General features: G+C 40.3%; 1 protein-coding gene across 1 annotated transcript in view; it reads left to right on the top strand.

Annotated features, from left to right (window-relative positions):
* Positions 1 to 13,808, top strand: part of LOC107740527 (laminin subunit alpha-2-like) — a 230,930-nt gene that overhangs the window by 123,645 nt on the left and 93,477 nt on the right. The window contains 4 exon segments of the mRNA XM_016552978.1: positions 1,689 to 1,775; positions 9,277 to 9,332; positions 9,335 to 9,475; positions 13,307 to 13,413. Coding sequence (XP_016408464.1) covers positions 1,689 to 1,775; positions 9,277 to 9,332; positions 9,335 to 9,475; positions 13,307 to 13,413 — 391 coding nt within the window.

The following is a 13,808-nucleotide window of genomic DNA, read 5'->3' as shown; positions in this document are numbered from 1 at the left end:
AATGTTTGGGTGAACTAACTCTTTAATACCTCATCTAAGGGACACTTGTGTACCTTTCAGGGGTAAATAAGGTACAAAGATGTCCTTTTGAGGCTACTGCCCCAGTGACAAGCTACTTTTTTTCTGAAAGTGTAGCATCACTAATGCCGGGTTCAGACTACACGATATTTTTGTCGGTCACGATAGTCACTGTGTCAGATTACACAATTTTGACTCCTAAAATCTTGTCATGTCGTGTACAAGAAACATGTCAGACTACACGTTGCTTCCCGACCATTCATCGTGTGCCGTCTTTAACTACGCAAGGCAAGCCAAGGCAAGTTTATTTATATAGCACATTTCATACACAATGGTAATTCAAAGTGCTTTACATAAAAGAAAAGAAAAAAAAAATAATCACAACAATAAAACAAGGAATTTAAAAACATTGAAAATGATTAAAAAAATTTATTTAAAAGGTCGCCAGCATTTTTCTTTCTTTGTTCTGTCGTGGTAGTCCCTCGATGACACATCATACAGGCAGGAGTACTGTTGCCACAGCTCCACGAACCTTTCCTCCATCTCATAATTCCACCTAGCAGCACCATCATCTCTCTTTCGTTTTGCCATGTTTGAAACCTGTGTATGAAAGAGCTTCTGTGCTGCTATTGGTCAACGTCATCAATGTGACAGAACTCGTCGTGTACGACGGAAAAAAAATTAAGCATGCTAGTCTTTCTGTCGTGATGTCGTGAAGCATCGCAGACGCGGAATCGGTTGTCGTCCACTATGACACTCTACACGAGCTGAAACGATGGAATCTTGCGTTCCGATGCCCATTGTCGTTTACGAATCCCCACGACACCCTACGTCAAGCAAATCGTCGCAAAATCGGGCTAAAATCGTGTAGTCTGAACCGGGTATAAAAGAAACTGCTGTGTGAAAACAGGTTTCCCGAACATTGCTATTGGTTAGTCATAGAGTCAGTGTTGAGTCTGTGTTTCTATGCTGGGCTATTATAAGAGACTGAGCAATGTTGTGATCGTGCCAGATACTCAAACAACACAATAAACCTGTATGTTACAATGGGAGACGAGAAACTATTTCAAAAATGTTATCGCAAAAAAAAAAAAACAATTGCACATATTATCTTTAACAATCTTGTGGCAGTAGCAGACTCAACTTGTTTAACTAAAACCGGTAAAGACAATAATTCAGTATAAATTGGTCTTATTTTTAGCATGGTAGTATTTATAAAGATGACTTGTAGCTCTTCCAGCATGCAAAGTCCTGCATGCTTTAACTTCAACTCTGTAACTGGCGCATGATTTCAGCACTAGGCTAATATTGGCTGTAGCATGCTAGTGGCTAATCCAGAAAGAGTAGACATGTCCCAGAATCCAACAGCTGAGCATTCCACATCCTCAAGCGGGCTAAAGAAAGCGTCGCTCCCCTCCTGCCCTCAGCATTCCCAGCATGCCCCTCAGCCGGGCTCCAGTGTCGTCTGAAATAGTCATTATGCTAGAGCTGATGGCAGAACCTGACCTCGCTGCACAGGCTTTGCCCACCAGTTAAACCGTCTTGGGGTTCAGACGCTCTGGTGTCGGTTAGATCCAGAGTGAGCACTTATGACGAATGGGAAGGATGTTTTTAATTCGCTGCTCTTTTGTTTTTCTCTGTGTCCCCTTGTTGGCTCAAAAACACCGTAGTTTCAGTCCCACATGTCACGCCGATGCCAGGGGTGAGGTGATCTGCGACCGATGCCCGCCGGGTTACACGGGCACACGCTGTGACAGGTAAGACGACAAGGTTTTACCTCCAGACTTTACCTTCAGTGGGGTAAGTTGCGCCACTTTTTACTCAGGCTCTCCTCTATACAAAAAGAAACAAAACTGATTATAGCTAATGATATTTCAGCGTCTTTAACGTCAGGCCATGTAGTGCATGCACAATGATTAGGCATGTTGATATTCTGATCATATTTTTTTTTCCAAGCACACTTTACCAATTCCAAAGCACATCAATCCTAATAACTACTATTAATTTCATTGTCCATGAAGGCTGGGAGTGAAAAACTGTACTTTTATACCATCGTGCTGTAAGGGTGGTTTCCCTACAGTAGTACCGGAGTGCTTCACCTCTCAAGTGCAATGCCGTATCGTGTGAACTACCAAGCAAACCTACTGCATTAGAAAACCCATACATATGAAGCTGTATATGTGACGCTAACATTCAAAAGTATCCGTTTTCAAATCGTGCAGCATGTTGAATTGTTTTTAAGTCCTAACATAATATTGTGCAAGGACTTGTGCGAAAATGAGGCTTTCTTAATCAAAACTCTGGCCCTGTAAATCATACTTTGCGTGAAAAGGAATAAGAGTTTTTCAGAGTTTTACTGCCTCTAGTGTTCATTTCGACTGAAGACTGCAGCAATTTTTACATATAGGTACTTTTTTTAGTACCTATGCAGAAACGCAAGTAGAGACACATATTTCCAATGATCCTTGGTTAGTTACTTTACACTTACAATCTTTAAAAGGGCCATAAATTTAAAATAAATGAATGAATAATAACAAATTTAAGTTTACCCAAAAGTCTCAAGCTGGGTTAATTTCTGATGATGCCGTTTTGAAACTTGACCAGAAATTCCCTGCAGAATTTTAATGGCATTGTACCAACACCTTAATGAGTCGTCTACAGGCACCACAAGACGTCATACTGTAATTGTGCTCCGGACTTTCCAAAAGGGGAGGCAGCATAAGAAATGTTCACTAGAAAAATATTTGTAGTGTATGCCATTATGCGTAAGTATTGTTAAAAAGTAGCAGAATCTAACTAAAACTACATAAACTATTTTACTCATCTTTTGTGGGTGCTTGTGTGTATTTTTATGTTTGTTAGAATATCACGTTGTTAGCTTAGCAATTTAACACTAAACTCTTGAAATCAATATCATTTCAACTCTTAAAATCATTTGGCAGATGCTTTTATCCAAAGTGACTTACATTGCATTCAAGGTATTTCATCAGTTCATGCATTCCTTGGAAATCAACCCATAATCTTGGCATTAATGCTGCTTATGTAGAAATCAGTTATGAAATCAGTCAGTTTAGTGGTTCCTTTTCATTTAGGATACAGCCTTAGAAGGACACCTCTTACAAGGGCAGCAAAAAAGCCTTTATGTCCTCTCCAGTAACTCGTCATATTTAACCCTTGTTATGTGTGTGTGTGTGTGCGCATGTGCAGTTAATTTAATTAATAATTTATGCATTTAGCAGACACTTTTATCCAAAGCCACTTACTGTGCATTCAGGCTATACTTTTTTTACCAGTATGTGTGTTCCCTGGGAATTGAACCCACAACCTTTTGCGCTGCTAACACAATGCTTTACCACTGAGCCACAGGAACACAGGTACTGAGCTCTGGCGGTTCTGGTAAACCCTAAGTTATCAGGACAAAATGTCCCCCCAAAAAAAGGCAATATCCGAAATCCTTGTCCTTGTGGGGACATTTCGTCCCCATGAGGAAACAAGCTTATAAATCATACAGAATGTTTTTATATATATATATATATGCCGGAAGTTTAGGTGTAGGGTTGGTGTAGGGCAATAAAAAATAAATTCTGTACAGTAGAAAAATGGAATGTCCCCATAAAACATGAAAACCCAACGTGTGTGTGTGTGTGTGTGTGTGTGTGTGTGTAAAATGCCGAACAACACCATGTGTTTGAGTTTGTAATATGTTTGTTTGAGTAGACTAGTCAAACAAATCTTAATCTCTAGGCCATATGGATCTCTGTCCCAGTGTGACATGAAATAAAATTCAGGGATAAGATGGAGCAAATGGCTTGATCATCTGTGGTCAGTGCAAAGTGGCCACAAATGCAATATAACACAAAGCAGCACCTCTCTAGCATTGGCAGCTGTGGCACTCATGGTTTTGTCTTAATTTCATTAGCATCAGAAATCACTGAGCTAATCTATCATGCAGAATATTTCCATCAGTCACTCTGTTTATTTCTCTTTCTTTCTCATCCCTTCACTTTCCCCACTGGGCGTCAATCTCTCTCGTTCTCTGAAGGTTGATATACTGATGTGTTAGCATTAGCATATGCTGCATTCTGGGGGTGTTGCGTTGGCAGTCGCGCCAGCTCTGTACGTGGACTAAATCACAGTGGTGTCGTGGAATACGGCATCTAGGTGGAAGAAAGGTCTCGGCTCTGCTGTGACCCCACCCCTGAAACAGATGGAGAGGGAGTGCTGCAGTGCCACGCTAGCTGGCACCAAAGCGCTCCAAGCTGAGCCATTAGCAGACACGAGGTGGAGGGAGCGGAAACGGGGGAGCTGGTGGTGTGTTATGGAGGACAAGCGGAGAAAAGTTAAAGAGGAGAGAGAGTGAATGGAAAGGTTTCTCTTTCTGGGAAAAGCCAGGGACAGACGCACGTTAATGGGGCGAGATGGGACCGATCCATCACTGCTCAGACGGGGCCCGAACCCAGTCTGTCCCCTGAGAGACCCACTGAAAGAGATGTGAAGGACATACTTCACACAAACTCAGTCAGGCGGCACATGTCGCTCCTAAAACGTGTTCTTAAAAACGCTTTGTACCGAGGCCGTTCAACAGGGAAGCCACATTAAATGGAGCACAGATAGAGACTTAATCACACACGTGTCAAAGGACTTTCAAAGGATGTCTCAAGAATTCCTCATAGAATGCTCAGGTAATCTGCAATGAGAAGGCAGAGATCTCAATATGAACTCAAACATTTATCATCAAATCTTCCAAAATCTGCTTTTCCCAAAAGTACTGTATGTTTAAGTAGACCGTAGAGACCTTTGGTGCCAAGGAGCTTCTTCAATCTACTTGATTGCTTTTGGGAAACATCAATGAATTCACGTTTGTTCTATAGTTTTATACTTGTATGCCATCTACGGTCTCATCAGTGCCTCTTTATTTGTGCGTTCTATATAATTTTAAGAGAAACATCTGAGATAAAGTTGACATTTCAATTTCAGCTTTAAAACGTTGTCCAACATGGCCATAAACACCATAGATATCGAAGAGGATATGTCAGTTCCAGTATTCAGGTTAGCAGTCAGCCAATGTGTAATTTTCAATGGTTAAATCTTAAATTATTACATTTAGTCTCAATAGATCCTAAGTATGTGGTTATATATTTGGCCAGCAGTCAAACGTCACACATAACTGGCTCTCTTTAAACAGGAATCATTGCAAAATACAAGACATCATACATAATTTTCAACACCAGATCCCAAACTTCAGAGGAACACTATCCAGTATCTGTAGAGCCAAACTGAGCTCACTGGAGTGCTACCAAAGACTGCAAAGCCTGTTTATTTAGAGTAAAGGATGAGCAACAAGTGCCACAATTGCTGATTTCTTCAAAATTGAAATATCTCACTCTTCGTAAGATGCAACTTCATAGACTTTAGAGTTGATTGCAATGATGATTGACCCTCATGAACTATAAATTGGAGATCTAAATTCCAAATGCACTAACAGCCACACAAACAGAATCCAGACGATTTGATTTACATTTGTATATTATATTTATAGTCTAAGCTACTCTTGGGGGTTTATACAGAGTTTAATGTAGTTGTGCTTTACTATTTGGATATAAATGTGATTCTTATGTAGATTAACTCCCCAAACACTGCATATTTTGCATCTCACCTTTGTCTGACACACCCATTTCAGGTCTTGGAGTCTCTGCTAATGAGTTGAATCAGTTGTGTTTGATTAAGGAGACTTACAGAATGTGCAGTTCTGTATGCCCAGTTCAGCTGGGGGCTCCAGAATTATGGGTGGGAGCCACTGGCATATAGGACTTCTAAATATATTCATTCAGAAATCACTAATACTGTGTAAAGCTTTAGTAGCATACTCAGCAGAAACCCTGTCAGTGACCAGCTTTACATCATGTACTGTTGCAGTTACACTGCAGCAAGGTTATTATAGTTTTGAATTTTTAAATTAGTTTTATTTTAATATCGTTTTCAAATTTGCTATACAATTCAGTAATGATGTGTATTGAGATATTTAATATGACAATAAATGTAGCCTAATTTGGTTATGATGGTTAGATGTCTTTTTTCTTTTTTTAAATTCATAATATATTGTAACTGTCGTGTCTTGCTCACTTTTCCGTGCATACTGCGCATAAATCATAACTGGGACTGAGAATGTAATGATTACGAAAACGATTATTTATTTTTGATAATTATTATTTTATTTCAGTTAGTTTTTCAATAACTGTTGTTAGTTTCGTTGCGTTTTAGTTTTTCAATTATTTTGTCATTTTTGTTTTATTTCAGTTTACGAAATTGTTTTTTCATCAATCGTTTTCGTCTTAGTTTTAGTTTTCGTTTACGAAAATAACCTTGCACTGCAGTTGTGCAAGCTCTGTGAAACAGGTCTTATGTTCATCATCCTGCCCCCCTGCTTCATTCACACACTGTGTATGTGTTTGTTGTGAAGCATGCCGTAAGCTTGCTCTGAGAGTGTAGTAGGCAATCAGTAACAGTAATGGGCTTAGTGATACTTTCAGTTTAAGAATCACTGACCCAAAACAGGAAAAACCAATAGCCATCTCTCTCCACCCTACTCAGTCTTTCACTGACCTAATTCAGCTCGGTCCCTCCATGGTGCCTGGTCCTGCTCTGAAATAGAGTACTTACGTTTAGTTTGGCCCTGCACGGCCAGCGACACCCGAAACAGTGAGCGAGTCGGAGAGAGCAGGCTGAGGTGAATGAGGTAAAGAGAGGACAGAAATAAGAGTTTGGAACAGTCCCAGTTTTTTTTTAGTAATTGTTCCCTCGTGTGCAGACACACAAGAAGTTGGCCGTATATATGGCCTGGGTTAAAGATACCTGGCCCTAGTCATCAGTGCTTAAGATGGCTCTCTCGCAGCAGAGCTAACGACAGGAGAAATTATGAGTCGGCACCAGAGGGAGAGGAAGAGCCAGCCTTCAATGCTCAGTTACCCTTTAAAGGGTACCGAAGCAGTGCAGAGGTGATAGTCTGTCTGACAGTGTGCTGGGGGTTATGTATTTTTTAAATGGTAGGTGAGGACATTTCCATTTACCCAGACACTGTTACTTAAAGAGATTCTGTAATAATTTCCTAACCCTTGTTTACGCCCAATGACTTCTAATGTGTCCATTAATGGATACCAGTCTTTACTGTCTTATTACACTAAATGCTAATTTTAAAAAAATGATAATAAATTATGAAAATAGTGGAAATAAAAAACTGCATGATCAGATTTTTCATTGTAATTTGGCCTAGAAGGATGTAACTAAATGCAACTAAATCGGACCTAAGACAGAGCCTTGTTGCACTCTATATCTATCTGTTCCATTGACTTCCATTCATGCCCATACAAATGTGGGAGAGCAGAAGCGCAAGCTCTTGCAAAGTTGTTTCGAATTTCGCTGCATTCCAAAGTTCAAGTTTGTTGAGCTCTGACATGTGAATTCGTATCATGCAAAACCGCGTGACCAATACAAGGCCGATTCATCACTGCATGACCTCGTAGCTGATTTAAAAGAACATAAATGTAAAACTACATCACTGCAGGAAAGTGGAGTAGATTGTATGTTTTAACATTTTGGATTTATTATTTTTTGTTACTTGTTGAATTTAAGTTGTTAATAACATCCTGCAGAGCGTGATGTCAGATCACAACCGCTGCAGTATCCGAAAAATGTCACACTCTTAAAGTCTATTGTGACCGCAGGTTTAGTCAGAGACAGCTCCACATTTACACACATCCATAGGAATAATCTGACTAGTAAAATTTAAACAAGGCCAGTGCTAACATGGTTCCACTCCTTTCTGGAGAATATTATTAGCTATAGTACAGAGAAATATATCAAAATTCAGATAAACATCAGTCTGACAAGTATTTTCTTTCTCATATTCTTAGATATGAAGTGACAAAATATCAGTTCCTTTATACTTTGTTATATTTTACACTACAACATATGATTGGTTATTTTTTATTCCATTATCTGATCTTCACATTTTCCATATTGTATTTACAGTCAAAATCCTACCAAAGCATGAAATTACATGAAGTTCACTAACCGTTTTAAATAGCAGTACCAGATACAAAGTACCAGGACAGGCGGTTTTGGTAAAAATCACACTTTTAATGTAGCCCAACATAAGTAACACAACTATAAATGCAGATATTACTGTATATGTACCAAGATGTCTTAAATAAGACATGAGCCCAGAGCATTTGTACTGCTGAAGGGATATTATGGATTTTAAAGTTATTGTGAGATCTAAGACTTTGTTTAAAGTTGAAATCTCCAGCCTGCACAGTTAGAACTAGATTCTGCACTAGCATGCTACTGGGACTGTAAAGACAGTCAAAAGCAATAACATATTCAATTAATAAGTCTAGGGTGGCTCGCGGAATCCGCTGAGCGTGAGTGAAACACGGTGATTACTTTCTCTTTCCACCATCATGCAGATAGCGCAGTCGTGTGCAGATAAGCGCAGAGGAATCCATTTAACATGAAGGCAGTGGATAGACTGCGTGTTTATCAGCCACCAGCACAAGTTGCTTTAGTAGAGATATAGGATCCAAACGCACCGACAGCAGATAAGAAGAGCGGGTGGGCGAAGCGAGCGGAGGAAGTGATAGCGTCTCTTCCCCTTATATTTCTCTCACATTCTCATCATCTGCTCTTTGTTTTGGCGAGAAAAGTCTCGGGTGTTCTTTTCATGATCAAAATAAGGTTGTTCATCAGACGTACTGTAATGGAGTCAGTTCAGTCGTACATAGCTCCTTTAAAAGAGAAACGGTAAATGACTCGTCAGGAAATGCAATATACTTAAATGCTTTCCCTTAAGTGTTTCCATTTATCCCACTTTACCCCAGCTATTCTTGACAGACTATCTGTTAAGCTCAGCTTTAGCTTCTACATACACTATCGCAACTGCTAAAGCAACCTCTGATCTGATACAAACTGAAATTACAAAACAATTATCACAAAACTAACCCACACACAGGGACTAAAACCACAAGTTGGCTGACTGTACATTATCTAGCTCATTACAGTGCTACACAGCAAGTAATAAAACAAATTCATGTGAAAAGTTGATTTGAGTGTAAATTATTTTATCATGTGTGAGGAAAGATGGTTAAATTATGCATTATATAGTTTTGTGCCACTGTAGAAGGTCTGAAGTGCGTTTATTTGCAGTATTTTGCCTGAATACATCTCTAAAGCCTGTATTCTCTCTACTCTGGGTGACCTCAGGTGTGCTAATGGCTATTTTGGTCGTCCCAACATTCCTGGAGGTTCCTGTCAGCCGTGTACCTGGATCTTACAGCAGAGCTCAGCTGCGACCCGGTGACCGGAGCCTGTCTGTGCTGTCGTGAGGGATATGGAGGGCCGGACTGTGAAAGGTGCGCTGACGGATACTTTGGGGATGCCCTTATAGCCAAGAATTGCCAAGGTGAGTGAAGGAGCTGATTTTGATTGTTTTCGGATCATAGCTTTTTAGCTAACAGCAACATGTGATGTCTAATCTCTTATAATCACATTATCAAGCAATTTAAGAATAAACGATTGGAAAAATTCTGAATATGTCACCAGAGGTAAGGCTGACATTTCACTAGAAGATCCAGCTATGACCTTTTGATTAAAAATTACAAGTTGAATAATAATAATAATAATAATAAACATACAAAACATGAAAGAATTGTTCATAATAAGATCTAAAACATGCATACATTAAAAATATTATCTCGCCACTGATTTTTATAAATACTATATCAACCAAAAGGCAGATCTACCATGACCTCTGAGTTTGTTAGATGATTATATTTGGGCCGGTAGAAGACATCTAGAGTGATTTCAGCTTTTTAAAAACCATGTTTATTGAGTGAATGTCCTGTGAAGAACTACACTACCCATAATCCTGTAGAGAGATCCACCAATCAAGTCACTGTTACCATGATCGCAGTTGTAGACAATTCCTTTTTGTTTTTATGAAATTGTAATTTGATTGTCTTGTTATTAGTTCATTATTACACAAAATAATTTAGACCTTTATGATACAATAATATTTTATGTTATGAACATCATTGTTTTTGTAAAGTTAAGATGACTTTGAAGTGCATATTTAAATGAAAATGTCTAAATGAAATCATAAGGAGTGAAAAGTAAAATGTTAATCTTGGAACTGTTCTCAGTTTCAGAAGAATTCAATTTCAAATTCAATAAAATAATACTCAATTATATAAACACACTTATTATTATTAGTTTCCATAGTATGTTGTAACACTGATTTTGGAGAAGAAAAAAAACTCCCAGAACAGAAAATCGTGCACCCTCTCTTAAGCACTCAACAACTACAATAAAAGGCAGATATTTTTCGCCCTTCCTATTTGGTTGTCACTTTAGGAGTTTTTAATGTGTCTGTTTTTGTAGAAATTAAATTGTGTTCTTCCAGACAGCCTGCATGGCAGATGTGTGTGTGTGTGAGGTGAGTTGATCCAGTAGCTCGGGCCGTCTACCCTCAAGGACAATACACACAGATTCCCCTCCAACAAGCCTCATGCAACACCATCTGTGCTCCATCTCAGTAAGAGTCAGACTGTTCAGAAAGTGTGTGTGCATTATATTGAAATGCAATCTGTCCTCCTGCAGCCCTACAGCAGTGTGCCCACGGTTACACCGCGCTGTAATTTTAAGCAGGATAGAGTCGTTCTGTTTGATTGTTTTCCTCACATACTGCACTGATTAGCATGCAAAGGGGTCATGGGATATTGAATAATCACACTGGTTTTTAATTTTAGTTGTTATACACGCCAGAGGCGAGTTCAAAGCACATTTGGGTTGCACACATTCCCTCGGTTGTGCATGAAACATGACAACGAGTTCTCCCAGAGTCTGTGTGTTCCTACTGATTTTATCAGTGCTTAGTGCATTTGATATGGTTATAATATTGCAAAACATATTCAGATGGTGAAGTCTGTGATTCAAAGTCTTATTGGAACAGGAATTCTTAGAATTTTTTATGTCAAATTTGTAATGTGAAAAATTGTGTAAAAAAATGAATAATTGTTCATGTTGTGAAATTATAACTTTTCAAATAAAAAATTTCACTCAAATTGTTATACTTAACTTTAATTAGCTTGCAAATTCTTATTTTAAATGAGAAAATTGTTAAATAAAAACATTATACTAATATCAGACACATTGTACAAAAGTCAAAAAAAAAAAAAAAAGCACTAAGTTTCAGTATGTAGTACTAAACTCACTAGCGGATCTCAGACTTCTGGAGGGAATGTAGATTCCTAATAGTGAGTGGAAGTAGGCGGGTACTGAGCCTGTGGCTGTTCTATATGCAAGAATCAATGTCTTGAACTTGATGTGAGCCGCAACCGGTAGCCAGGGCAAGGAGATAAATAGAGGTGTAACATGGGCTCTTTTGGGCTCATTGAAGACCAGTGATTTTTATGCCAGGAATAATTATGCCTTGGCAGGAACAACAAACGTGATGGGGGTTGGTCGGTCTTGGTGGAGCAGATAACCATGGCAGGCTGTGGTGAAACCAGCAGGGTAGAATACCCTGACGGTGGGACTGAGAAGCTGGAGAACCAGGCAGAGCCAGAGGAGTGGAGGGACAGGGTGACACCACTGGACTGAAGGGTTTAGGTGGAGATGCAAGGAAGCTCAAGGTGGAGCTGGGGGCCAAAAAGACTGTGGCAGAGCCAGCTGGGAGCAAGGACGAAAAAGAAGCCAGAGGGAAAGAGAAGCCCAGTGGAGCCAAAGGGATGTAGAGCCGAGGTACAGCAAAAGTCCATGGCAAAGTCAATGTGATGATTGACAGAGCCGGAGGGATGAGGAACCCGGTGGAATTAGAAGGCTAACAGACCAGAGGAACCGAGGGAACAACGAACCAAGGTGGAGCTGAAGAGTCAAAGGACCGAGGTGGATCTGAGGACCAGGGCAAAGCTTGTGATTGTGAGGTGGAGCTGGGGAACTGGACGGAACCAGCAGGGGAGGATGGGCCACCAGAAACAAGGGAGCTTGGAGGTTGGGTGGGACCAATAAGCTGGAGGGAACTGACCAAGCAGGAAGGAATTCGAGGGTGGGCACAAGGGTGGAGACTGGTTGTGTGGCAAACAGGTCAATCAGAAATTCCTCCAACGCTAGTTTCAAGACAGACACGGCAACAGGCTCGCTCTGGCTCCAGAATGGAAATGGTGGCAAGGTCTAGCTCTAAGTCAAACAATTCAGCGGCCTCTGGCTCAGGGTTTGTGGCAGACTTTGGCTTCGGCTCAGGGTCAGGTACAGGAGTTGGTCCTCGAGGTGGAGAGAGACTGCTCCTAGATCCATAAGTATTTGTGGGTTGGTTATTCTGTAACAGTGTAACAGGCAGGGAGAGAGTAGATGCTTGGATCAACTTGCAGCAGCAGTAGTAGTTAATTTACAAAAACAAAGAGCTTGGTAATGCGGGATACTAAGAACACCATTAACAGCAACAATAACCAACAAACTGCATACAACACAGGACAATATATACATGGAAAACTAACAACCAAAGAAGACCTAAGTGAAGAACATGATCAGTTACACTGGAAACTAACTAGGTCATGACCAAAAACCAAGGCAACTAATGAAACGGGAACTGAACCTGGGAAACACAGAGACCAAAGGAAGAAGAAATACCTAGCATAAACAGTGTTGCAGTTGAAAGAAAAAATACAGGACTGTGGGTTGCGTCTGGAGGAAAATGGGCAAGTTTTCATTCCGTTTGGGTGGATTTTGAGTGGGATTTGGGCTAGAAATTTTCATGGGACCTGGCAACCCTGAATATAATGTGACACTGATTGGCTGCTTAATTATTATCAAGTATTGTTAGTTCTTTTGTTAGTCCTTTCAGATACATTCAAAATTGAAAACAGTTATTTGAAATTGTAATAATATTGCACAATATTACCATTTTTACTGTATTTTCATCAAATAAATGGAGCCTTACAAGTTAGAGAGCAGAAAGAAAAGCATTGGGGGAAGAAGGAATGGTAAAGGATCTCAAGACGGGAATTGAACTCAGGTCACCATGAGCACAGTTGAGCTGTACTGTATGTCGGCACACTAACCACGAGGCTATTGGCACCAACACCTTCAGAGACATTTAATACCAATGAGAACCATATTCCAAACGTTTCACTGGCAGTACTGGATATAAAGGAGATCAAAACAAAATATAACTTACTATATTTCTATATGTAACATCTTCATGTCTAGTTGTATTTCTCTCTGTGTCTCTGTGTAGCGTGTCAGTGTCACACTAATGGATCGCTCTCAGAGTTGTGCCATCAGGAGACCGGACAGTGCCAGTGTCGACAACATGTTGTTGGACGTCAGTGTGACGAGTGTATGGTGAGTATGCACAACACCAAATGCAGTCATTTCTGTCATTGGGTTAGATTGAAATGGCCATGTTAATTACACATTTCATTTCACTTTCTTTTTTAAAATATTTTCCTATTTTTATCTCTGCCTCTTCATAAACCCGTGAATGTGTGTGTTCAGCCGAATTGTTGGTGGAACAGTGAGCCTCAGTTGTGTAGGCCGTGTCAGTGCAGCGCTCGGGGCTCTGTGTCCCAGCGCTGTGACTCTGAGGGCAGGTGCATCTGTCGGGCCAGATACGTGGGCCGCAGGTGTGACCTCATGCGCCCGCCTCACGTCCACAGGGAGACCCGGCGACCCGTCCAACAGGTTCCCATCCAACACATCCAGAGATGGGAAAGCAGAGGGGGCTGCCCTCGAGGGGC

The sequence above is a fragment of the Sinocyclocheilus rhinocerous genome, unplaced genomic scaffold (genome assembly GCF_001515625.1).
Source record: "Sinocyclocheilus rhinocerous isolate Xijiao unplaced genomic scaffold, SAMN03320098_v1.1 scaffold1246, whole genome shotgun sequence".
NCBI classification, from domain to species: domain Eukaryota; kingdom Metazoa; phylum Chordata; class Actinopteri; order Cypriniformes; family Cyprinidae; genus Sinocyclocheilus; species Sinocyclocheilus rhinocerous.
Note: the sequence above shows the minus strand (reverse complement) of the source record. Positions and strands in the feature narration are given on the sequence as shown.